Source organism: Fusarium subglutinans, assembly GCF_013396075.1.
Source record: "Fusarium subglutinans strain NRRL 66333 chromosome Unknown NRRL66333_c0000261, whole genome shotgun sequence".
Classification (NCBI taxonomy): domain Eukaryota; kingdom Fungi; phylum Ascomycota; class Sordariomycetes; order Hypocreales; family Nectriaceae; genus Fusarium; species Fusarium subglutinans.
The window spans coordinates 35,452-59,703 of NW_023502324.1; the positions used below are offsets into that span (position 1 = coordinate 35,452).

Here is a 24,252-nt window from a genome sequence, read left to right on the forward strand (position 1 = left end):
TGTGCGAATGATTGTGACATTCTTCAACTACCTGCAACTGTGGACGATCTCACCCTATACTCTCTAGATCCGTCGTGATGCTCGACCAATCCGAAGCTGTTTCCCCCATCCCAGACGGAAAACTCGGGAGGGTCAATCGGGATAATATAACACCCCGAGAATCTTCTGTTCTTTGCATGCAACGTGAAACAACCGCTTGAGGCTTCACGAGAAGTCAAAATGGTACTTCAGTTTATGGACATGGATTAATGATGAGGGCATGCATAAGGCAGGAGAAGGGATCGTTGTACTGCTTCAGCCCTCGCTTAATTAACCTGGAAATATCTTAGCTTTAGTTGAACCTTTTCGGAAGCAACCTTTGCGAGCCAATCAAAAACAGAACTTGAACCATTACCCCTGTAATCTCCTGTCAACCTTAAGAAGTTGAACTCCCCGAGGCAGACAGGATTGTAGATCTATTCTGAAACGGGCGGAGTTTTTTCTTTACGGGCAGTCGAAGTAGAAAAGGCAATTGCTGAGTGAGGAAGCTCCCGAAGCAGGTTTCAGGCAGCATTTAGGGTGAATTGCACTAGACGGTATCCAGTCTTTTCTGTGAAGCTGAGCCCCAACGGACATTATGTTGGGCGGTATGTATGCTTGGGCGTATGAGAGACCAAGGCGAATGGAACTAAACAGAAGTGGTAAACTTGTCGAGTATCGACGAATAGCACTGCTAAAGTTCGTGCCATGGAACGTATTACACGAAATAAAGATCAAAAGTAACATAATAGAAAGGTAGTGCTGAGAACACTAAAAAAAGGCACAGTATGTCCTTAAAACACAAAAACAAGAGTAATATATCAGACTAGTACTATTCCCTCAATACTTAAGGAAAAAAACTTAACAGGCTACCTCCAAACACATCTCCGCAAATAGGCATACTACCAAAGACCAAGGATGATCTTGCACCATCATAATACGTGTCAGTCTTGTACAGAAGCTTCACGCTCGCGAAGACCTCTCAGCCTTGGCCTTGCGTCCGTAATGAATTGCCAACATAATAGAGGCTCTCCACGTATGGACTTACCAGCGAGGACCGGTTGATGGGTTTGTACTCGACAGCAGCCACGATTTCCTGCTTCTTTGCCTCTTCAGCTTCCTTGGCAGTCTATCCAATGACAGATTATATCTGGCTGGGAACCGTGCCTGCAGGCAACTGCTTGATAGTGGATGAAACATCCTCGATGCGCTCACAAATTCCGTTCAGGATCTCTTCTCGTTTCAGAATGGCAAGAGTCGTTAGAGTTGAAGGTTCGTATGCAGTTCTCTGGTGAAGGAGTATCTCAGGCCCTCACCGAGCTTAACAACATCGTCGATCATTTCTAGAACTGGGCGGACCTGTCATGATTTAGGCAGCAGAGGCCGAAAACATTCCATACTGGATAAGGAAGGTCCAAATTCACCTCTCAGGCAGCCATACTGCTCTTATCAATATGTAAGTGAAAAGATTACATAGAACCAGGGCTCAGAGACGTGTTGGCCGGTATGTCAATCTCGAAGTCTCAGAACAACTGGACGTCAAGCCATGAACGCTTGGTACTCACGAGTCACGACCGTCGCAAAGAATGAGCCATTGACACTTATTTACAGTTGAGACTTATGGTTGAGAGCCTAAACCAGCAGTGGGGACTTAGTGCAGCTTGACATGAAGTCAGCATTGTCATTGTTGTTCTTAGAGAAGCTGGATTCTGCCCGTAACTTGGCACCAAGGGAAGGCATTCTATGGGAAACACTCAGAATGAAATCAATTAGCATCACCACCAGGGCTAGATATGGACAGAGTAAATTGGCGAATGTTCTTCATGCTCGGTAGCTCACAAGGCAACATCCAAAGCAAGGCGGTCTCTGTTCTCAAGACCAAACCCGTTCAATCCCACATCATTACAGAGCAAATGGACTCCAAAGTAACAGAGAAAACGTGACATGCTGACATAGAGCCGGCTGCTCCACCCTTAGTGTATGGGTCAGGCGTGTTGACAGCAACGGTATAAAACACCCGCGCAAAGCAAGTCAACAAACGAGATGACTCCTCCATGATGACGAGTGTCCTATCTCTACTTTCAGGCTTCTCACTGAACTCCTGGAAGTGATAGAATATACAGAAGGCGGCAGGTGCCACAACAGCCATGTCGAATATGGCCCCGATCTTTCTAGGGTCGGCAGCTGTAAGGGCATTCAGAGATTGGTACCTGTCAAAGAACCTCTGAGCCGGGCTAGAGAATACAGACTTTAAAACAACAGTAACAACAACGGTGATTGCGAAGGGTAGAAATGAATGGGCTCTCAATAGGCACTGTTCCAAACAGGAGATCTGCGGCAACAACTGCAACAGAACCCACTGCACCAAGTATAGCTGAGGGTATACGACGTGAGTTCTTAGGGTCAGGATCTATAGCTTCGGGTAAGAAGACCCATATTCCTGCCGTGAGGATATAACCAGCAATGCGGTGGCCCACGATATAGATGATACGCCCTGTCTCACGCGATACACTCAGGTGAGAAGTACCGCCGTCTACCTCATCGGATAATAGCCGAGGCGGCTGCTTGACGACTGCTGAGAATGAGGCCCAATCTGAGGCCTTAATTAATGCAAGGGTCGTGGCATTGTCTGGGAATGGAGTTTCGCCTGTGCCAATCTTGTATACCATTGTGATGCCTGCTGCACCGACCCAAAGCAATAGATCAAGGAAGGAAATATCTGGGATTCCGATCAGATTAAGTATGTCGGATATGATGGGAATGTGGATTTTGGTGTCGAGCATTTCGACAACAGTCCCAGCAAGTTTATGTAAGACATCCAGTATAGCGTCCATGACCACCTTGGTTGTTCCAAGAACACCTTCACCGAGAATTCCAACGAGTCTTTTAAGCATACCTGCGAGACTCAGAGTCGAGAAATCTTTTGCGAGGTCTTGAAGCTGTCCAAAGGCTTTTAGGAAGACCATCCCTTCTGCCTCCAACGCTGCGATCATGTCATCCACTAAACCCTGCTCCTGACTCGGTTCTGGCATTGAACCTTGTATCGTGATATTATCAGCCTGGTTCTTCAAGTGTCTCACAATCATTTGCGAGCCAAAAGTTTCGGTTTTGGTAGTATCGACTTCATGTCCCGATGGCGGTTTCGAAGCTGCATCGCCTAGTCCTGACCAGTCTTTGATACCGGACCATTCAGTAACTGCTTTCTGGGCCTCGCCTATACACTCGCCCAACTCTGCTTTGGCGGTTCGGATGCCAGATACCATGTCAACCAGACAGTATTTGACCAACTTGTGTGCCACTTGTTTGGTGCGGCGGATATCGTCCCAGTCAAACAAGAACTCAAGATATCGAAGAACCTTGCTGACCCCCGTCTTAATCTTGTCAAAGACCCATTCAACAGCCCCCACGACAGCGTCGATCGTATCAAGAACAGCACGATAAATGTCGTTACCAATTTTGACGATGAAGTCCCAGAGTCCAGTGGCAGCATTCTTGACAAAGTCCACTTCCTTTTCAACGCCCGTCTTAAGCCAGTTGAACAAGTCTCCAATTGCTATGGCAATGGAGTCACCGAACCCGGAGACTAGACTACCTTGGGATACTACCATTCTTGAAGTGACAGGAGCTGTCATACCGAGTGAAAATTGACGTGTCCGAGCTCGGTTCACTCTCTAAGTGTCGGTCAAAAGCTTCATATTCGTTGCTGTCGCCTCAAGATCCGAGTCAGGCACCGAGGATGAAATCAATGAATCCGTACCAGAGCTTCCATCACGCCACCAGCAACAGTATTTGTGCGAATCTGGGCATTTCTCAAAGACTCCTTGATCGAGAGTTTGGCGAGTTTGTTAAATGAACTGGCCGTGGGGTTGACAACATGCTCAGCTTCACCCAACCTTATATTGATGACAGACCCAACAATACTGTCAGTCGCTTGAATCAAGATTACATGACCGGATACACCGATAGGGACAGTCACTGGAGTGGTGGAAAGAATGCAGTCAAGCGATGACCATCTGGCCTTTTGACATTGATCGTAGTCGTGTACGAGTTGAAAGACATCGGCTTACACTGTGGACTTGCCTCGAGCATAATGGATTGGGCACGCCACAGTTTGGACTCTGTACTTGTAGCTTGTGTCAGCTTCTCGACCTTATTGGCCCCGGCTGCAAAGACTATGTTACCCCCGTCCCTGAGATTGATAAATGAGGTGATACGCTCAATTCCATGGAGGATAGGGACGGGGGCACTCCAAAGTGTTGGGTCGGCAAGATGGTTAATCTGACATGATGTGTAGTATACCGCATCGCTCGAAGTCTTGCCAAAGATGGTTGTGATGCCGTCGTGGATAAGTGCAATCAGAGTATCAGTGCCAGAAAACAATGGGTTGGTCAATAAAGCTGTCCCTACAGTATTGTCGCGCAGCTGCTGGCTAGAACTCCATCGGTAAAGAGTAGAGTCGCTAACAGCATAAAAGTCAGTAGTGCCATCTGCATATCGGGCTGAGGCGATTGCTGTAGCCAATAATTTGTTGGGAAGAGGCAAACGGGTTGGCATAGGAGCAACACTGCCCGATGAGTTGAAGAGCGGCAAATATGACATCTGAGCAACGCCTTTAGCTGTATAGATACCATCGACAAAGGCACCCGGGACCCGGCCTAAGCAGCTCTAATAAGTACCCTGCTCAACTTCAAAGGGAAGCGTATAAGGCATCCAGTGAGCTCCTGTTGTTGAGAAAGGGTCGACAATATAGCGAGACGTAACCTTGAGTTCAGAGTTGGGATTGCGTAGGATATCAACTATGATATACTGCTGTTACTGGTCCGTTTCAGAAATGTAAATATTTGTTATTTGAACGGAGCTTGGTCTGTTCTGCGCATCACAAGGGTAAGAGCTCCAGTCGGGATAGGAGGTCCATTGAGCAGTAGAGGAAGGCGAGCTGTTTAGAGAAAGAAATAAATTATCAGACCCATCGGAACGAACCGCCATTGCCAAACTTATAGTATGGTTATTCATAACACTCTGTCCAACGTCGAAATGAACAGCCTTTGCGCCGGATTAGAACTTGTCGTTGATGACCTTGGTCGATAAGTTGGTAGATCTCCAGCCTGTTTGTGTTTCTGCAACAGCCTTCTCAATGACATTGAGTACACCCAGAGAGTCAATTGCGAAGACCAACGCGGCCCCGTTGACAGTCTGGAGAGCCCAAAACTTCCCCTTAGGATCAGCTTATTCTCCCTGTACGTAGTTAAGCATCAGCTCTGTGCTGCTCGTGATCACTGCTTGTTCTTGATGCTGGTTGGATTTGATTTGGTCGGAAGGTGGCTCGTGCTTGAGACTGGTGGACATACCCTCGACTTTTGAGTCCTTGTCGCCATTTTGGGCAATACTGATTCCAAGGCGGTCCTCATTTATATCAGGCGAGTGTACTTGATCCATCTTGGCAACCATGAGCTGAAATTTTATTTAGCTGCAACAAGGGGGATGACTGCCGACTATAAGGTTAAGCTTTAGGCTGCGAACACAAGTGACGAATGACGATTGGCATGGCGTCTTATGAACCACCTTACCACGACAGAGTCTGGCCTTTTACTCCACACAAGTTATTTACCTATCACAATAAAATGTCACCTTGCCAGGCGGCGGAGCTCAACATCACTTCCCCAATCCGTTGTTTCTGTCTGCCCACTGACCCTTAGCCGCTCGGTAGGTTCCCTTTCTCCCAAGCTGCTGTCTATCTTTGTAGACTTTGATACCCGCTGGCCCCATTTCTCCCTTATCACGTTCCTGAGGACATTCCGACTAGTTGTAAAGAAGATCAGAGCGTTCCACAGACCTTGCAGAGGCATGACGGCCGCTATGGCAACTTGGTATGAGTATGGAACATCACCGTTAAGTAGACTCTGGATACGAGTAATGCTGGCCGGTACCCATGTAACGAGGACGCTCAGCGTGAACATAAAGGTTGTGAAGAGGTATGCCCGTTTGACAGGGTCTCTGAGCCAAAACTTGGACTTGGTGCTGCCCGTGGCCGATGACGAAGATTGTTGCTTTTTACTGGCAGAAATCGGCTCCACGGTCGTGGCTTTGGATGCTAATTTCGGAGAATTAGACACGGCAGTACCGGGTATGTCTTTGGCTCCTTGCACATCGCTGTCGGTATTTGTTTCTGTCATCTGTTGTTGGTCAGCTGAAATGCATTGCCATTTTATGGAGGTTTGCTGTACTGTTTGATGGTCGGTTACTGTGGTTTGAATGCGCGAGTTCAAGATACCTCGAGCTTCGTTTCTCGCCCGAAAGAGGCGAAAGCCAACAGCTGTGTTTAAAGCGATTGAAGTGGCTATGCAGATCCATACAAATAGGTATGAAGTGAAGAGTCGTATGCTGACCCAAGATTCTCGGATCCAACACCATGTCTGGTCTGTCGTCAGTGTATCGTTGAGACTTGGGGCTATTCACGACTTACAGTTGTTGCTCCATAGACAGGACCACGCGCTGGGGTCGAGATGAAAAACAGGGTGAACCCTGATATGAATGGTCCTCCGAAGCAAATCAGAGAATAAAGCCACTTGTTGAACGTGTGCGGATTCGATTGAAAGAAGACAATCCTGAAAGTATTGACCGACATGCCGAGAGACCACCACGCATCAGACTGCATGAAACTACACCTGAGATTAGGATATATGCCGAATAGTCACCAAGACACAGTTATTACTTGCATGTGTACCAAGAAGCTTTGCGCCCTGCAAAGTGCCGAATCTTCCCCCCGAGCCAATCCATCGCGTGAAATAACAGTCCCAATGCTAGCGCCCAGATTCGCGATGCTAGCAAACACGATAAACGTATTCCGAGGATTGCGCAGCCTCGGTATGCTCCCGTACGTGACGAAAATCGACAGTACAGCTACGAGGCTGATTGACGAAAAGACCCTCTCCAGCAGCGCCAGCCGTTCTAGCTGAGAGTCAGAGAACATCTCGGTCGCTCGCGTGATTGAGCTGGCATTTGGGCGGTGGTGAAAGCTGCAGTGGATTTGGCCGAGCTCAGCGGTGAGCGGAGAAGGTTTGGGAGCTGGGAAGATGGGGCTGTCGAGGTTTCAGTTTTTTCAACGGTACCATCCTGGTGGCTTGAAAATCTGCCTGGCCTTGGTTGGAAGCCGAAGGATCGGCGCGCCTGGGGAGATAGCTCCAAGGCTATCTATTGGCTCCGCGTGAAGCCACGATGGCATTCCGCCAGTGCTGACGAAGCTAGACTGGGTGTTATCTTGCCTAATGAGGTTAGGCATGTCGTGTTCTTCTGATGCGCCCAACCTGCGATCATACAGGGCGCATGAGTCAAACTTCCATGTAGTCTGTAGCTATTTTCATTAAGTCGTGGCCTGGGTATCAAAGCAATTGTGGAAAAGGCAGGGTTAGTATAATTCCTATTTTAACTATTGGCATGATTATACAGCAAGGACTTCACAATCTTTGTACAAGAGGAAATTGGCTGCCATTAACAAGGTTTGTAACCAAAGCACTGACGTTAATATTCGTGTGTTTCAGAAAACGTTTCATAAGCTGATGGGAGAGCGACATCCAACTGTCGCGCTCGATCTGGACCATACACGTCTGCCTTCTGTTATTACACGAGAACGGTTAGTTCACTTATCTTATCGAGATTCGCATAACTGACCTTTTCTGGCTCGGCATCCGGCGTCGGCATAAAGACAGCTTTGCCGTCATTTCCAAAGTACGCAAGGTCCTGGTCGCTATCAGATCCCGTCAAGTACAAATGAACGAATAGTGAATTCTTTACCTTATCAGAGCCCAGCTGGTTCTTCTTTGCAAACGTAATCCAGTTCTCACTGAATGGGGCACGAGTCACTTCAAGACATCGGAAGCAGCAAGTGCCAGATCTTCCACTGCCCATCCTGTTTCAAAAGGTCCAGTGCATAGTGGCACCAGACCCAGTGAGTCCAAACTCTTTTGCCTTCAACGTTCTTATCTTCAGGCTCGTAGAGAAATTCTGGCATGGTCCCCACGTTCTTGGGGTCAGCCAAGCCACTTTCAACTCCAGCCATTAACCAAAACCCCTTCGCAGTTTCACCATCATCTGCAACTTCGATCAACGGGGTGGTTGTCTCGTATAGAATAAGTTTTCCGGGAGGTGACGGTCGGCCGCTGTGGTAGGCCATAATGCTATCGTAGTCCGTGTCAACTCCGACATTGGTGTACTGTGCGTGGATCCCAGGGGTGCCTCGCTTGACCCACAGAGCCTTGATCTGTTCGTCCTGGAATACATTGTGAAGATGCATATACTTGCTGAACACATTCTCGACCTCACCTCGACCGTAGGCCTGATTATATTATTGAGAATGTTTGGATAATGTTACGGTATTTCTTACTCGTTGTGCTAGCTTCTCCACGGCCGCAAGTCTCGCCTCAGTAGTGGAACTAGAGTTATGCGAAGCCATTTTGGACTCTTCGGGGCAGATCACAATAGTTTGGAAAGATGTTTAAGGTAATACTAATTTCCATCCGCTTATTGACATTAATAGATGTGATGATGTTGACTTAATATAGCTACTTCCGTAAGCCTATCTATTAGGCGCTTTCCTCCTTCCCGAGTCGAGATCTCAAGTCAAATAACCACCAGCTTAGCGTTGTACTCCGAGTATCGCAACCTGACCCTGAACAGTGTGAAGTTACCCCAGATAACGCACATCTTCTGTTAAACAGCCACGGTAGATCATCGTACCCCGCGTTTTTAAGAGTTTAAGCACTTCGGTTGTTTTGTCGGCTCCACTTTCCCGGCCCGTTCTTCGGTTCGGATCCGTCGTATTCAATGATTCGACAGGCCTTTAAACGAGCTGTATCTGAAGTTTCCGGATCAACAAGTTGACTTTCGTAAGAATCTGACTTGGCCCTAATGAGATGAGAAGTGTGCTTCCCCGCATCTTAGAATCGGGTTGTCCACATCCTTCCGCCTATCATACTTGATCTGGCTTGCATATATACTGTGTATTCGACAGATGCCAGATCAAGTCATGGAAGATCCTCGGATACCTTCTCTCGAGATTCGACTATTCCTATCTTCAAACTGTTCTATAATCCGTCATATCGGGGAACGACATGGCCGCCAAGAATGAATACGCGGAGCACACCGAGGAACCAGTTAAAGGTTCAAATGCACCATCAGGACACGTAGAAGGAAATGCGCTCCTCGTAGATGCCCATGGGAATATCAGACGTCTTCCCATTCCTTCGAGTAACCCCAACGACCCTCTTAACTGGAAGCCATGGCAGAAATGGGCAGTTATTGGGACATGTTGCTGGTTCTGTGAGTAAATCAATACAACCTTCTGGATATCTTACTGGTCAGACTAACATTTCCACAAGCTATCATGGGCTTGGCATTGATTGGTGGCCTGGGACCAATCTTGGGGATCTTCTTCCAACTCTACGGCCCACAGGGATATGGCCCATCTGAAATTGCATTTCTCCTTACTCTGCCATCTCTTTGTGTTGGCCTCGGTAAGCTAATATCAACCTTTGCGAAGATGGGCAGCTGATGTGTATTAACATGCAAAAGGCAATTTTATTATCCTTCCAGTAGCACTAGCATATGGCCGGCGTCCGGTCTTCTTAATCTCGACCGTTGTCCTTCTCGCCGCCACAATAGGCTCAGCGGCCCAAAATAGTTACAATGGCCATCTAGCGAGCCGTGTCATGCAAGGCATAGCAACTGGTGCTTCTGAGTCTCTGCTACCGCTGATGCTTACCGAGGTTACCTTTCTCCATGAGCGCGGGCGTGTCTTTGGCTTATACTGGACCGTCCAGAATGTCCTCAGTAGTACGATAGGCTTGACCAGTAGTTACGAGGCTGCAGCCCTTGGCTGGAGATGGTTCTATTGGGTGTTCGCTATACTGGTTGGCGTGGGCCTGATCCTTGCCTTCCTATTCGGATTTGAAACTCGCTTCCAGAGGCCAGTTGTCAGTCTCGATGGAAGGGCTGTCATGACAGATGACTTTGGGGTCACGCATGTTGTTCCAGACAGCGAGGCTCAAGAGTATCTCGAGCGCCATGGTATTGAAGATCAGCGAGGAGACGAGGCTTGCGTACCGCTGAAGAGTTATGCTCAGATGTTGAAACCATGGGGCAGCTCCCATAAGACCCCGGGACAGATCATGTTGTTATCTTTGCTGCGTATGGCTCAGAGCATGACCTCTCCTGCTATTCTCTTCACTGTTCTTGCTAGCTCAATCACCCTCGCTTGCGTGGTGGATGTCTCACTTACCTACGATGCCGTTCTTCAGCAATATGGATGGGATCCCAAAGACATTGGACTCATCAATCTTGGGGGTATCATCGGCGGTTTGCTCGGTGCTGCATACTGTACCTTGCTGGGCGAACCCTTCATTATATGGATGGCCAGACGGAATCATGGGATTCACAAGCCGGAGCACAGACTGATCGTCTTGATGCCTGTTGCTATCCTCGGATTTTCAATGCTTATCCTATACGGGTTCATGGCAACAGCGGCATTCGAAGGTGGCGGTTCATACTGGGGAATCCTTGTTAGTTGGACGCTCTTCCAAGTGACATTTACCAGTGTCCTCATTGTCACAACCACGTTCGCTGCTGAGGCCAGTCCTAAGCATCCAGGACCAGCTCTTGTTATGGTTATTGGAACAAAGAATATTGTGTCATTTGGTGTTGCTTACGGACTAACGGACATGGTGCAACACGGAGGTTACACATGGACCTTTGGGGTACTGGCTGGCATCTTTGGTGCTATTTTCATCCTGGGAATCCCTATCTACATGCTTAACCCGAAATGGAGAAGATATGCTACGAGGGCTGAGGAGAAGAGGGGTATTACTACTACCGACTAAGGGTTATCGATGTACTTCTTACTGCCTAATTGGGTAGTAAGAAACGCCCCCTTTTAGTAGCTCTAGCCGGCAATGACCTACTCATGTCATCCCCGCAAAGACTCCGATCAAGATGAAAGAGAATATCGAAGCATAATACCACGAGGGTAGACTACATTCAGTGATTTGATACTTAAATCTTGACCTATGATTGAAGGCTCTTTGTCGAACCAAAGTTAAAATGTGCATCCACTCAATTAAATAAATGCTCTTTGCAGGTTGCATCGTGTCTCTGTATTGAGGCGACATTAAAGGAGGAATCCGCAAGGAAGACAGGATCATAGAAACTACACAGTGGCACGAATAGTCCCTTTTGTCATCTACTTCCCCGACTCGCCATTCTATAGGACTCCGAGATATTGATCATTCCTCCCCATTAGCTTCGTTGAGTAAGTCCCAGTCAATGTGAGGACCATTAAATTTGGATCGTCGCTCGATCCACAGAAGGCAAATGACGATGAAGAGACCAACAACGACGGGGGCGTTACTTGAAGCTTCAAGTCAGCTATAAACTTGGGGGGGTGGGATTCATCAAGGACTACTTACTAGTTCATGGAGCCGGCAGTTGTTGGGTTGGTCTGCGGAAGGCAGAAGACAACACCAATAACAATCATGAACACAACCGAATACAGATTGACCGCATAGCCAAATTTACCGTGGCTGAAGGCACGTCGTGGCAACTTATCGCGACCTTGGGTAAGTAAGACGCCTTGAGGGATAACGTATGAAACATTCAGCATCAAGCAAGCTGCGTTGATAATCGAGTTGAAGGCTGTTGTGCTTGCGACGTAGATCAAACCGTAAAGAACGCAGAATGCTGCAGAAAGAAGCGTTGTTCTCCATGGGATACCACGTTTAGGATCAATATGCTGCCAGTATTCGGCGAACGGAAGTCCTTGCTGTACATCTATGTCAGCCATCACTTGTTACAAGGAAGTTCTTACTTACATCACGGGCAAAAGCCCAGGTGATACGGCTGCAGGTCACCCACTGACTTGGAATGAATGCTGGGAACTTGGTCGGACGGTATTACACAAAACCAGCATGAGGAGCTTACTATAGTAGAGGAACGTCAAGTAAGCTTGCAGACCAGTTGCAGCGGCTTTGCTTCCAGTGGCTTGGTAAAACACCTCGAAGCTAGGGAGAAAAGGAGCTTTGGACAGCCGCCAAGTCCTTGATGGAATATAGCATAGCAACGGTTCACGGAATAACTATGACGATACCCATGGCCATACTCATGTTCCTGGAATTCAGTTAGCGTTAGATTACAGCTCAAAGTCTCGATCAACTAACAAGACTTGGGGAAGCTTGCGGCCTGGGCTGAGTAGCTCCTCGGCGATATGTGTGACCGCACCGTTCCCTGCGAAGCAGTAAAGTGCAGCAGCAATGGAGAGGAGCCAGCCCGTACCAGCATTCCATCCACTGATGCCACGGTTCTCAAGCATAATTGTACCCGGGGCGTAGTCTCCATCAGCCATGCCTAAGCACACTGCAATGGTCAATACCATTCCAATGAGAGAGAAGCCTGTAATCGATTCGGTCATAAAGTCGAGGTGTCTCTGTTTGATGGTGTAGATTGGAATTACTGTTGAGAGGCAACAGGTCAGCAGAGGCTTTTCAGAATAAGTGTCTAGAGCTTACATGAGAGGACAGTGACAGCCAGGTAGCATAGGTAGACCTGGTGACGTTGCTGTGCAAAGTCCGGGAACCAAGCCGCAGCACATCCAAAGGCAGAAATGGCTGTATAGATTAGACCGGAGCAGGTTGTGATCCACCATGCGATAATATTGATCGATCCTGTAACGTAGGCGCCAAAATTGCGAGTTTTCGGCGGTGCGATGATATACGTAAAGTGGTATTGTCCACCAGAAGATGGAAACGCAGAGCACAGCTCAGCCAAGCCGAGAAAAACAATCCACTGGGTGACAGTGGCGATGAGCGGCGCAAACAACGTAGTGACGCCGCCTCCGTAGATTAGCACGAGGCCGAAAGACGAAGCGTATGTGAGCCACGAGTGCGTGATACTGGAAATGGAAGACAAGGATGGTTAGGAAGGTCTGAGCGTGTCATGATGTAAGAAACTAACCTGTATGCCAGAGAAAGTGCACCCAGCCAGGAGAAAGATCTCTCGAGTTCAGCTTTGTGCCCCTGAGCGCGAAGACGCCCGTCGTCAGCGTCGATATGGACCCCTTGCTAACCGAGGGGGTACGGTTAATAGGCTCAACCCGAGCAAGATCTTCGGATGACTTTTTATCCATGGTGTAATTGCGGACGGTTGACGATCAAGAGAAGCTATGAAGACTGATTTTACCACCGAAGGGGGAGTTGGTTTATATAACAATCAACAACGCCGCGTTTAGACATGCCCTAGCACCTGAAGGCACACTGCAAGTCCTTGTAATCTCAATGTCAGAATGTACGTCCGGCATAGCCGCTATCAGCTGAAAGCACAGTGCCTGTATCTGGCACCCTTTCCTGCACTGTTGGTATCAAGCCGAATCGGGAAGCTTCTTCAAAGCTTATCGTTGGTAGAGCACCATTTCCCCGCCTTCCTACCCCAGATCGTTATGTAGATTGTGGTTAAGCGACACCGACTCGGGCCTTGGTCTTATCTGGTGCCCTGACAGGAAAGGGTCCAGAACCGTACTTCAGCTCCCCAGACCGTTGCGATATCGGACAAAGGTGAATATTGCCAGTGAGACGTATTAGGATATTGCAATGGTAGCCCACGATAAGAAGTTGAGGGGTAAATACTATGATGGGACTAGTAGGATGGCGAGTTACAGCTGCATTGGGTATTGTACTGGAGTATAGCAAAGCGTCCTTTATTCCATTCTTTCTACCAAGGTTTCATACTAAAATAGTAGTAAACTATTAACTGATAAACTAAAGAGATTACTCGATTTTCAAAATCCTCGCTACTATATTACTCAAGCTATACGGCTTGCTATCTCCTTACAGTTTTAAATACTGTTCTAAGACTTACTCTTACTATTCAGTAGACTGCTTCTTAACTAAGAAATAAACACAATCAGTGAAGGTAAACTGTTGTTTGCCTTATAACAAGCTGTCAGTCGAATTCTTCTCAGTTTGTCTGCTCCTCGATCCAGTTTTTTTTATCGATATCCTAAGCATAATTCTTTTTTCTATAAAGCAGCGACTGGAAGTATATATATCACAGGACAGTATGTAGACAAAGTTAGCCTCTGTATGCTCTAACCATACTAGCCGGCAGTAGGAGGTGACTGCAATTGAGGGAGGTGTGCAGCTGGGAAGTTGCTCTCTCTATAAAGCAGAGCTATTGAAATCTTATTATTTTATACCCTTATTTATCTCTACTAAAGTAAATTATTAATTTCACTTTCTTACCTCTATCCTTTGCAGTTTGCTACTTCCTATTGCAGTTAGTATAGTTGTAATTCCCCAACGTGGATTAGTGTTATTTAGCAGACAAACCGGTGCAGTTGGCACAGGGTAAGCCCCAGACTTAAGCACCTCCAGATGGCTGCAAGAAACACTGAAGAGCTAAGATGTAAAATCCCTGTTCAAATCACCAGACGCAGGAATGAAAAAACAAAAAGGAGTGCAGGGAAATGCCTGATCTTTATTCTATAGTCTGCACTTTATCTCCATCAGTGGTCAAAGGCAGGTGTTAAATTGCTACATCACAAGCAGCTATGTCAATAAGTCAGCCTTCAGAGAGTTTGAGACGGTGTTCATAACATGTACTTGTATTGGCCACTGACATACATAGGAAATAGAAAGAATGACAGAGGGTTTCAAGACTAACCACCACTTCCAAAACTAGGGAATGAAAGGTTGAGATGGTCACAGGTGAATCTAACAAAGTAGTCGTTCTTCGACCCAGATCCATTAACAATGACAGTTCCATCGGGCGCTGTAACAGTGACGATCATGGCATAGTCCCCCTGGGCATTAGCCCACAACAGACGAAACGGGGTATAAGTACCCGCCGTGAGCTGAATCTTGTAAGTCTTCGAGGCTGAAGGTCCCCACGAAAAACCCTGCTCCAAATCCGCATTACTGCGCGTCCATGAAGTCATAGCCTTGTTACCGAACCAGACCAATGTGATCTCATCGGAGTATGGAACTATGATAGAATACTCCCCGCTGATGGGTGCGTATAAGAATGCTCGATGATTGACTGCTTTGTACTGCCAATTCTGAATAGGCGAGAGGGGATAAATACTCTGGGGGGCAAGCGGATTTCCGGACGTCCCTCCTCCAACCTCCTGAATGCCGATTCGGTCTGTAATACCAGTGTAACTCGGCAGCTTGCTCTGGAACGATTCGGCATTGAAAGATGAAAAATTTGGAGCGTCAGAATTTAAGTAATTGTGAGCGTAGATGGCGTATTCCAAGCCTGTATTGTCGCATGTCTGGTCGGCGACTTGTGTGCCGACGGCAGGAAGCACAATACATACAGTCGCAGGTGAGCCGTCAGTTGGTACTGGACCCGTGGATGTGCTTGACCCTGAGAATCCAGTGGAATAGCTCGTTACCGTTGTATACGACTCGGCGACTTGAACAAAGACAGTAGCAGGATCACCTTGAGATGCTGGCGCCATGGTGGTGGTTGCCCCTGTCGTGTAGGAACCGTACTTGAAAATAGTCGTGTATGGCTGCGGAACTTGTATTATCACGGTGCCAGAATCCCCCTGCGAGGCTGGTGCTAAGGTTGCAGTTGCTCTATTGGAGAAAGAACCGTAAGTAGTTAGAGTCGTATAAGACTGGGGAACTTGAACGACAACAGTAGCTACACCGTCTTGAGAGGCAGGGGTCATAGTCGTAATTGCAGCAGCTGTAAAGGCTCCGTAAGTCGTTGTAGTTGTATAAGACAGAGGGACTTGGATAGAAACAGTAGCAACACCGCCTTGTGAGGCGGGTGGTAAGGTAGCAGTGACTGGTGCGGTGATAAACCCGTAATTGGTGACGGTTGTGTATAGTTGGGGGAGTCCAACAAGAACAGTAGCCAAGGTTCCAGGGGCAGAAGGTGCTAGAGTGGTAGTTATAGGGGCAGTGAAAGACCCATAAGTAGTTACAGTAGTACATGGCTGCGGTAGCTGGATGAGAACAGTAGCGACAATATCCTGAGACGCCGGGGGCAAGGTTGTAGTTACGGCTCCTGAGATGAACGCATAGCTAGTAACGGTTGTATATGGCTGCGGGGCCTGAACAATAACAGTAGCAAGAGTGCCAGGCACCGCTTGTTGTAGTGTTGAAGTCTGAAGGGCGGTGACAGTGCCATAGGTAGTCACAGTTGTATATGACTGCGGAACCTCGGCAATAACAGTAGCAAGACCTCCCGGTACAGAGGGTTCTATCGTTATAGTTTTCTCTACTGTAAAAGGACCATAACTTGTGACAGTCGTATATGGTTGCGGAGCTTGGACGATAACAGTAGCCACAGGACCTGGTACTAAGGGATCTAGTGTTGTGGTCGAGAGTCCTGCGAAATCGCCAAAGCTAGTCAGAGTTGTATACGACTGTGGCACCTGAACAACAACAGTAGCATCGCTCCCAGGCACTGAGGGTTCCAGTGTCGTAGTTGCGGCAGCTGTATATATACCATAGCTAGTAATGGTTGTATATGGTTGAGGAAGTCCAACAACAACAGTAGCTAAGCCATCGTTGGGTGCCAAAGTGGTGGTCATAGGCTGAGTAAAGGAGCCATAGCTAGTGAGTGTTGAATATGAGATAGGAAAATCGACTAACACCGTGCAAACGTCCCCTGGAGCCGACGGCTGCAACTTCGTTGTCAACGGAGAAGCAAAAGAACCATAACTAGTAACAGTAGTGTACGCCTGAGGGATCTTGACCATGACAGTAACAAAGTCCCAATCAAGAGAAGGTTGATATGTCGTAGTTGAACGTGTAGTCAGGCTATCAACATAGGTCGTGACAGTCGTATAGGACTGCGGAAGAGCAAGAAGCACAGTAATGGCATCGCCAGGAGCAGATTCCAGCAGGGTTGTTGCAGCAGGGGCTGTGATACCTGGAACGTAGTTTGTGACTGTCGTGTATAACTGCGGTAGATCAACCTCAACAGTGATGACTTCACCTACAACAGAGATTGGGTGTGTATTAGTTCCAGGTGAAGTGAAAGTACCATAGCTTGTGACTGTTGTATAGAGTTGTGGCAGGTTGACCTCTATGGTTATGATTTCGCCTGTGACAGAGACTGGGTACGTTGTTGTGCTAGGTGCAGAGAAGGCACCATAGTTTGTGACAGTTGTGAAGAGTTGAGGGAGATTGACCTCCACAGTCATAATATCCCCTGCACTAGATGCAGGATATGTCGTAGTCGTGGGTGTAGAGAAAGATCCATAGCTGGTAACAGTAGTATACAGTTGTTGTAGAATAACTAATACAGTAATAACGTCTCCGTCATGGGAGACCGGGTAGACCGTTGTGCTAGGCGTGGAAATCGAGCCATAGCTGGTCACAGTTGTATACAGCTGAGGGAGATCCACCTCCACTGTCATGACATCTCCTGCATTGAAAGGTGGATATGTTGTAGTCGTAGGTATAGAGAAAGAACCATAGCTAGTGACAGTTGTATATAACTGAGGGAGATCAACAATGACGGTCACAACGTTCTGGAGTCCAGTTGGACTGTCTGTTGTCATAGTCGATGTTGTGACACTTCCATATCGAGTGATTGTCACGTATGACTGCGGCTCAATGACCACTACGGTCACAGTTTCCCCTAAAACAGACTGAGGTATGGTGGTGGTGGATGCAGCCGTGACATCTCCAAATGACGTGATAGTCTCGTATGGCTGTGGCTCATAGACAACAACAGTTACTACCTGTCCCGCCAGAGACGGGGATAGAGTGGCTGTAGATGCAGAAGTAACGGCGGCATAAGTGGTGATGGTCACCCAATGTTCCGGCTCATACACAATGATAGTGCACGTCTGTTCTCCGAGAGAAGGCATAAAAGTGCTTGTAGCCACGGCTGTAACTGTTGCATCGTATGAGGTGACGGTCACCCACTGATACAGCTGATTGATAGCAACATTGTCTACATAAGTGGATGTCGAGGGCGCCAATGTGGCTGTAGAAACGTCGGTGCTTGTTCCGCCAGAAGACGTTTCAGTGGTTGATGGATCTGAGTTATTGATATCGACAGCCCCTGTCGGTCCTGCAAAAGGCGGAATAATAGTGCTTGTAGCTGTGGCTGTGATTGTTGCGTCAAATGAAGTGACAGTCACCCACAGGTATGGCTTATCGGAACGAACGCTGCCCACAGTGGAAGGCAAAGCTGTGGATGCAGACGTGTCTATGTCTGTGTCTGCTGTAGATGTGTCAGTGGTCGTTGTATCAGATAATGTTTCTCTAGTCGATTCGTTTGGCTGGTTGACAATAACACTATCCGAACTTGGAGGTAAGACTGTGTATGTAGACAAGTCTATGTTTGTTGGTGTGTTGGTGGCCATCGTATCAGAGGATGATTGACTAGTTGAGTGAGCTGGCTGATAGACAACAACACTACCCTCACTAGAAGTCGAATCTGTCGATGTAGTCATGTCTGTATTTGCTGCAGATGTATTGGTATTCGTTGTATCAAGAAATGATTGAATAGTGGATTGATCTAGCTGATTCAGGATAATGTTGCCGATACTAGAAGGCGAATTAGATGTAGACGTGTCCGTTTTTGTGTTTGTGTCTGCCATTGTTCTAGATACGTCGGCGTTGGTCGTATCGGGAGATGGTTGACTAGTCGATGGATCTGGTTGATAGATAACAACACTTCCCGTATCCCCTGTAGCCGAGCTCGATATAGTACTTGTGGATGCAGACCACTGGCATGACTCACAGGCGGTGACAGTGTCTGTTTGGCCTGGTGAGGTTGCACTTGTCGAAGTGGTAAATGTAGTAGTAGTTGTTATATCGTAAGAGGTGGTGTTGGCCCATTGATACTGCTGAAAGGGAGTATGGGATCCCTGAACAGATCGGGATGGCGACATTGTAGCTGTATATGCAGTTGTAGCTGCTTCACGAGAGAATGTAGTGTCGATAGAGGATGTGGTAGTGGTTGGTGAAGTTGAATCTATCCTAACCAAACCTGTAGATCCATGGAAAGAGTTCGAGGTATCAGAAGACGTTGCAGTATCATAAGATGTCGAGGTATTAGATAATGATATAGCAAAGGACGTATATTCTTCAGAGGATACAGGCCCGCCGGAAGATGTAGATCCATCCAGATATGTAGATTCGTCAGACGATGTGGTAGCAAAAGACGTATAGTCATCAGAAGATATTGAGGTATCAGATAATGATGTAGCAGAAGACATATATTCCGAAGATATAGACCCGCCAGAAGATGTAGATTGGCCGGACGACGTAGCAGCAGAAGACTTATTGTCATCAGAAGATATAAGCCCATTATAAGATATGGGCTCATCAGTTGATATGGTAGTGAGGGTCGTAGTGAAAGTTGCTCCATCAGGGAAGGTAAAACCATCAGAAGATGCAATAGAAAGGGTCGTTTTGGTCTCGTCAGGGGAGGTATAGCCATTGGAAGATGTACTTCCAAGAGGCAACATTGTAGTTATAGACTCAGATGTAACTGGACTATCAGTAGATGTAATACCACCAGAATATACAGTTCCATCAGAAGATACGGCTCCGAGAGAAAGTGTATTAGTTAGAGACGGAGCTGTTCCATCAGAAGAAGTAGATCCATCGGATGACGTTGTTCTATCCAGGGAGATAGTTACATCAGAAGGCGTATAGGCAACAGGCATTACACTAACTATAGTTGTAGCCATAGGTGTCTTATCAGAAGATGAAGTGATGATGTATGGCGACGTTCGATCCAGCAGCTTGATCAAAACTGCACTAAAAGAACCTGACCCTGATTGGATCTGCGTGATAGTGACAGTATCAGTCCCGGTTCCGGTGGTAGTGATTATCAAGTATGAGACGGAATCGGAAGAGCCCATAATGCTCATATAGGCGTCCGAGCTTGGTGAAGAAGACGAGGCAGGTAAGGTAGCTGATGTGTCTTCTGTGGTACTGGGCCTAGAAGAAATCTGCATAGAGACCGCAGCAATGTAATCGGTGCCTGGAGTGGAAGAAATAGATAAAGTAACTAATGTGGCTTCTGTTGTGTCAGGCCTAGACGAATTCTGCGTAGAGATCGCATTGGTGCTCTTAGTGCCTGGAGTAGAAGAAACAAATAAGGTAACTGATGAGGTTTCTGTAGTATCAGGCTCAGGCGAATTCTTCGTAGAGACCGCAGTAGTACTGTCAGGGCCTGATGTGGTGGATTGTGTGTATGGAGAAGACTGAACTAGTCGTTGGTTGGCTACCACTCTACTTATGCTAGACCCAGATGTCTGTGTAGACACTATGATCGTGGCATCAGAGGCAGACGCGTAATCAGTGATACTTGTCGAGATATCTGAGGTTGCTGAAGTTAAAAAGGAAGATGATGTCTGTGACGAAAGAGTGATAGTGGTATCAGAGGTAGACACGTAGTCAATTATACTGCTTGTCGAGGTATCTAAAGTTCCTGTAGTCGAATAGAAAGATAATGTAACAGTTGATGTCGCAGATAATGTTCTCATCGGGCCAGACTCAGAGGATGTCTGCCAAGAGACTTCAGTGGTATTATCAGTAGCGGAAACGGTGTTTGTTGTACCAGGGACAGACTGGGCAAGTTGCTGAACGATGACGGAACCACTCGGCCCAAGCTCCGAGGAGGTGTCGGTAGTATACGCAGTAGTACCCTCAGTATCCGTGTTGGTCGCTTCCGTTACCAAAGATCCAATGGGACTTGCACTCGTGGTACCACTGTTGACACTTATTGACACTTCGACAAGCCAACTTGAGCTGATGGAAGACTCAGATGATGTCGCCGTGCTAGTTGACATTCCACTGTGGCTGTCTGTAACAGATTCCGTACTGTGAAGAGGCGAGGTATAGCCTGTAGCTGAAACAGAAGTGATGGAAAGGAGACTGGTGTCAGAGAAGAAAGACATCAAGGAGACAGTAGTTGATTCAGAAGCCTTTATGCTGATTATGGTGGTCCCAATAGTGTCTGAAATAGTCACTGTAGCATATAGCGTTGAGATAGAGCCTGAGGTTGAACTGCTAATACTGGCATACTGGAAAGAACCTAAAGAGGCAGGTACACTTTTTGTGTCAGAAGCGTCGGCTCGGGTATCCGTGCTGATTGTGTTACTACCATCAGTATTTGTAGCATCCTGTGTTGAGGTATCGCCTTCAGTTGTACCGGTAGTCTTCGAAGACGGGGAGGAACTTGAAATGGTAGATATATCGGAAGACGAAGAGCCTCCTTGAGAGGCCAGCGTTGAAGCCTTCGTGCTGATAATGGTACTCTTACTGCCTTCGATTGAAGCAGTGGTATTCAAGGAGAGGGATGAACTTGACAAGGCGGATGACTTGGCAGACAAAGAGCTTGGTAGGGAAACTTTTGTTGAAGTCTCTATTCTGTTGCTGCTGATGGTAGTACTACCACTGTCCATGGCAGTCTCTGTAATAGAAGGCGGGGAGATAGAGGCTGAAGGCGCCCATGAAGAGACTAAAGGGAAGTGATTCTTTGGTGTCACGAAAGAAACTGGCAAGACAGATAGCTCAGAAGACACGGAGTCTGTTCGAGTATTTTGGGAAGGAGTATCTGTATCGGCAGTAGCGGTGTTATCAGTGCCAGTGCCAGTGCGACCTGTGCCAGTTGTCACTGCAACAGGAGGCCTCGTAGAAATAGTAGTAGGGGAATCACTGAGAATGCTTGCTGACGACGGCATGGATGCAATCCCCGATCCTGCAGACTGAGCTGATGTAGGATTGGTATGTGTAGTAGTTTTAGAAACCTCAACGACCACTGTCCCAACACTATCTGTCCCTGAAGGTACTGCTATGTAAGTGGGAGTCTTGGATACTGCTGCAGTAGAGGTCATAGTCACGAAGGTGATATGTGTAAGCCATGTCGTATGTGTATTGCTCCACGTACTCTGAGCCTGTGAGTATGTGAATTCCGATGGAAGCTGCGCAATAATAGTGGAGGCTGTCAGAGACGTGTTGATGTCTGTGTTCGACCGTCTTGTAGTAGTAGTTCCTGGCTGACTTGAGAAGGCTTTTCCTGTCGCTGTTGATGAGATAAGGCTTTCGGCTTCTGGTGATCCGTTTGATATAGTAGAACTTGCATCTCCAGGAGGGGATGAAGTCATCGTCATGAGAGAGGAGCTGTGAGGATCCTTGACTCCCGGGACTGTCAAGGTTGCTTGCGGGTCAAGAGACTGAAGGAGCTGCGTGGCCGGGTCTTGAGTTCTATCGCCATTACTAGATTCATTTTCTGGTCGACCATTAGCCACGATCGATGATCCGCCTGGATAAACAGGTGGTAGAGTCATACCATCACGTTCGCTCGTTGAATGGTCAATTTGAGCACCAGTAGGGATGGTCGTCATGATAATGACTGTGACGACGGGCGATGTCCCTCGGAAGCCAGTGGGCGGAATGGTGAATATCGTTGCATTTCTATCACCGTGGATGGTGATGCTGGTATAAGCAGCATCGTTTGGGATCATGAACGTGCTGCACAGATCAGTAACGAAGAAGGGAAGTCGGGAATACCGACATGGTATGCATACGTTGTAAAAGTCTCATACAAAGTGGACGACCCATCAACGATCACGATGGGCTGCGTCTGAATGACTACCTTACCTTCGGGACACGAAGCAAGCCGCGTAACTAGCTTTGCACCAGCTACTGCACCCACTAAGGCCAGGGCCAAAAGTGGCTTGAGTCGTCGAAGAAGCATCGTCAGTGGAAATAAGATAAGGGAGAGTTCTCAATTACGAATATCAAGGGAAAAGAGAATGGAGCATTGTTTCGTGCGAGTGGCCGAATATAAAAGGAGATAAAGCTACTGATATCATGTCCATTAATGACCTAGCAAATAGTCGAGAATACAGCAAAGATAAACCCAGAAGAGGGTTTCATAGCCATCGATAGGATCCTACAGGCCTTCGCCATCCAAAAACATCAAAACAATCGAGCGGCGACCAGGGGACCATGAATATCGAGCGCGCTATGTGCATCAGTTGCTAAGCGTTTATTCCCTGCCCTGCTTTTCGGCCGAAAAGTACAAACAGTACCGTGTACGGATGCAGTAAACTTTAAATCACCCCATTCATGCCCTCTAGCGTGAAGTCAGGGTCCAAAAGCTAGAAGGTGGTTGCACCGGGCACAGGCAAATCCCGGTTTCCCGTGCCTTGCAGTCTAGTGTGTGCCAGCTGACATGTAATTTAATTCGCTACAAAGGTTTCTTGAACCGTTTTCATTGACTCTTGGGGAAATGACAAAAGGCCATGGGGACACATCGTATGCAAACGTTGGACAAGCTAATAATGCCTTGACGCTTGTCTCACAGTTACATTCTGAGTACTTCTTTTAATTGTAGTCTTAGGCTATTGCAGTATTGCATTCTCGGCCAAGATATTTCGGTTCCATCATCACCGAGACTCCGGGCACAGACTGAAAAGCTCATCTTGGGCAATTGTGTTAGGTAGTGGTATACTGCCTGAACTGATTTGATAAAATGTGTTGTTTTGAGTTAATAGACCCCACTGCTGATACTCGCATCACGCGCCTCACACAGAGACTCCGGGAATGATATATGGAATGTTTCGTATCTTTTTACTAGCTAACTCTATCTAAACCTGCCTTTTCAAGTCAAGTGTTAATATAATTACTGAGCCCTCGGTAATAGACCAGCCCCATAACGTTTGATGGCTGGATGCGTGTTACCTAGCAAAATGACGTTTAAACGTGGCTTGCATCTTCACGTGGCTCGAGCCGTAAGGAGGCTAACTATCTCAAGGTTTTATGCATGTCTCGGGATTTTATGCCTAACTAAGCTTGCTTAGTTGGCCTCCCTATGGCTCGAGCCAATGGGTATGTCTAAAGTATTTGCAGAACTGCTAATCTTTCGGGGTCCGCGCTAGCTGTGGCATGCATTCCGCTCTTAGCTGTGCTTACCCGTTGGCTCGAGCCGTGGGACGGGCTAACTAAGCAAGCTTATGGAGGTTGGGTTTAAAAGTCTTTACTTATATATAGAGATTAGTAATTACCCTAGTAAACTTTAATAAAATATCTTTATAAGTTTTATTAGTTATTTTCCCTAAGGAATATTTATATTATTTTTTTCCTTTTTATTTAATAAAGATAATACTAAAAATAGATATTATAACCTAGGCTTTAATAGTAATATTAAAAAGCCTCTTTAAGGAAGAAAATACTACTATTAAAATTAATAAAATAATAGGAA

The 24,252-nt window shown here is 47.1% G+C and overlaps 4 protein-coding genes across 4 annotated transcripts; 1 reads left to right on the top strand and 3 right to left on the bottom strand.

The window, feature by feature from the left end:
• Positions 1–1,906: 1,906 nt before the first annotated feature.
• FSUBG_12309 (uncharacterized protein) lies at positions 1,907–8,467 on the bottom strand (the record flags this gene model as incomplete). Its single annotated transcript, XM_036677084.1, has 12 exons — positions 1,907–2,332; positions 2,379–3,689; positions 3,776–3,993; positions 4,086–4,673; positions 5,367–5,469; positions 5,709–6,191; positions 6,482–6,677; positions 7,128–7,280; positions 7,335–7,369; positions 7,687–7,833; positions 7,961–8,350; positions 8,399–8,467. The coding sequence occupies 12 exons, from the start codon at positions 8,465–8,467 to the stop codon at positions 1,907–1,909; spliced, it is 4,119 nt and encodes a 1,372-aa protein (XP_036532224.1).
• Positions 8,468–9,125: 658 nt separating this feature from the next.
• On the top strand, positions 9,126–10,889 carry FSUBG_12310 (HOL1; the record flags this gene model as incomplete). Its single annotated transcript, XM_036677086.1, has 3 exons — positions 9,126–9,333; positions 9,393–9,527; positions 9,586–10,889. 3 exons carry the CDS (start codon positions 9,126–9,128, stop codon positions 10,887–10,889), a joined length of 1,647 nt encoding a protein of 548 aa, XP_036532225.1.
• Positions 10,890–11,291: 402 nt separating this feature from the next.
• Positions 11,292–13,186, bottom strand: FSUBG_12311 (HNM1-choline permease; the record flags this gene model as incomplete). The annotated part of the gene is made up of 8 exons (XM_036677087.1): positions 11,292–11,415; positions 11,475–11,827; positions 11,877–11,935; positions 11,986–12,065; positions 12,133–12,171; positions 12,222–12,513; positions 12,570–12,952; positions 13,116–13,186. 8 exons carry the CDS (start codon positions 13,184–13,186, stop codon positions 11,292–11,294), a joined length of 1,401 nt encoding a protein of 466 aa, XP_036532226.1.
• A 1,527-nt stretch (positions 13,187–14,713) lies between these two features.
• FSUBG_12312 (agglutinin 2) lies at positions 14,714–22,743 on the bottom strand (the record flags this gene model as incomplete). Its single annotated transcript, XM_036677088.1, has 2 exons — positions 14,714–22,517; positions 22,574–22,743. The coding sequence occupies 2 exons, from the start codon at positions 22,741–22,743 to the stop codon at positions 14,714–14,716; spliced, it is 7,974 nt and encodes a 2,657-aa protein (XP_036532227.1).
• Positions 22,744–24,252: the final 1,509 nt, after the last annotated feature.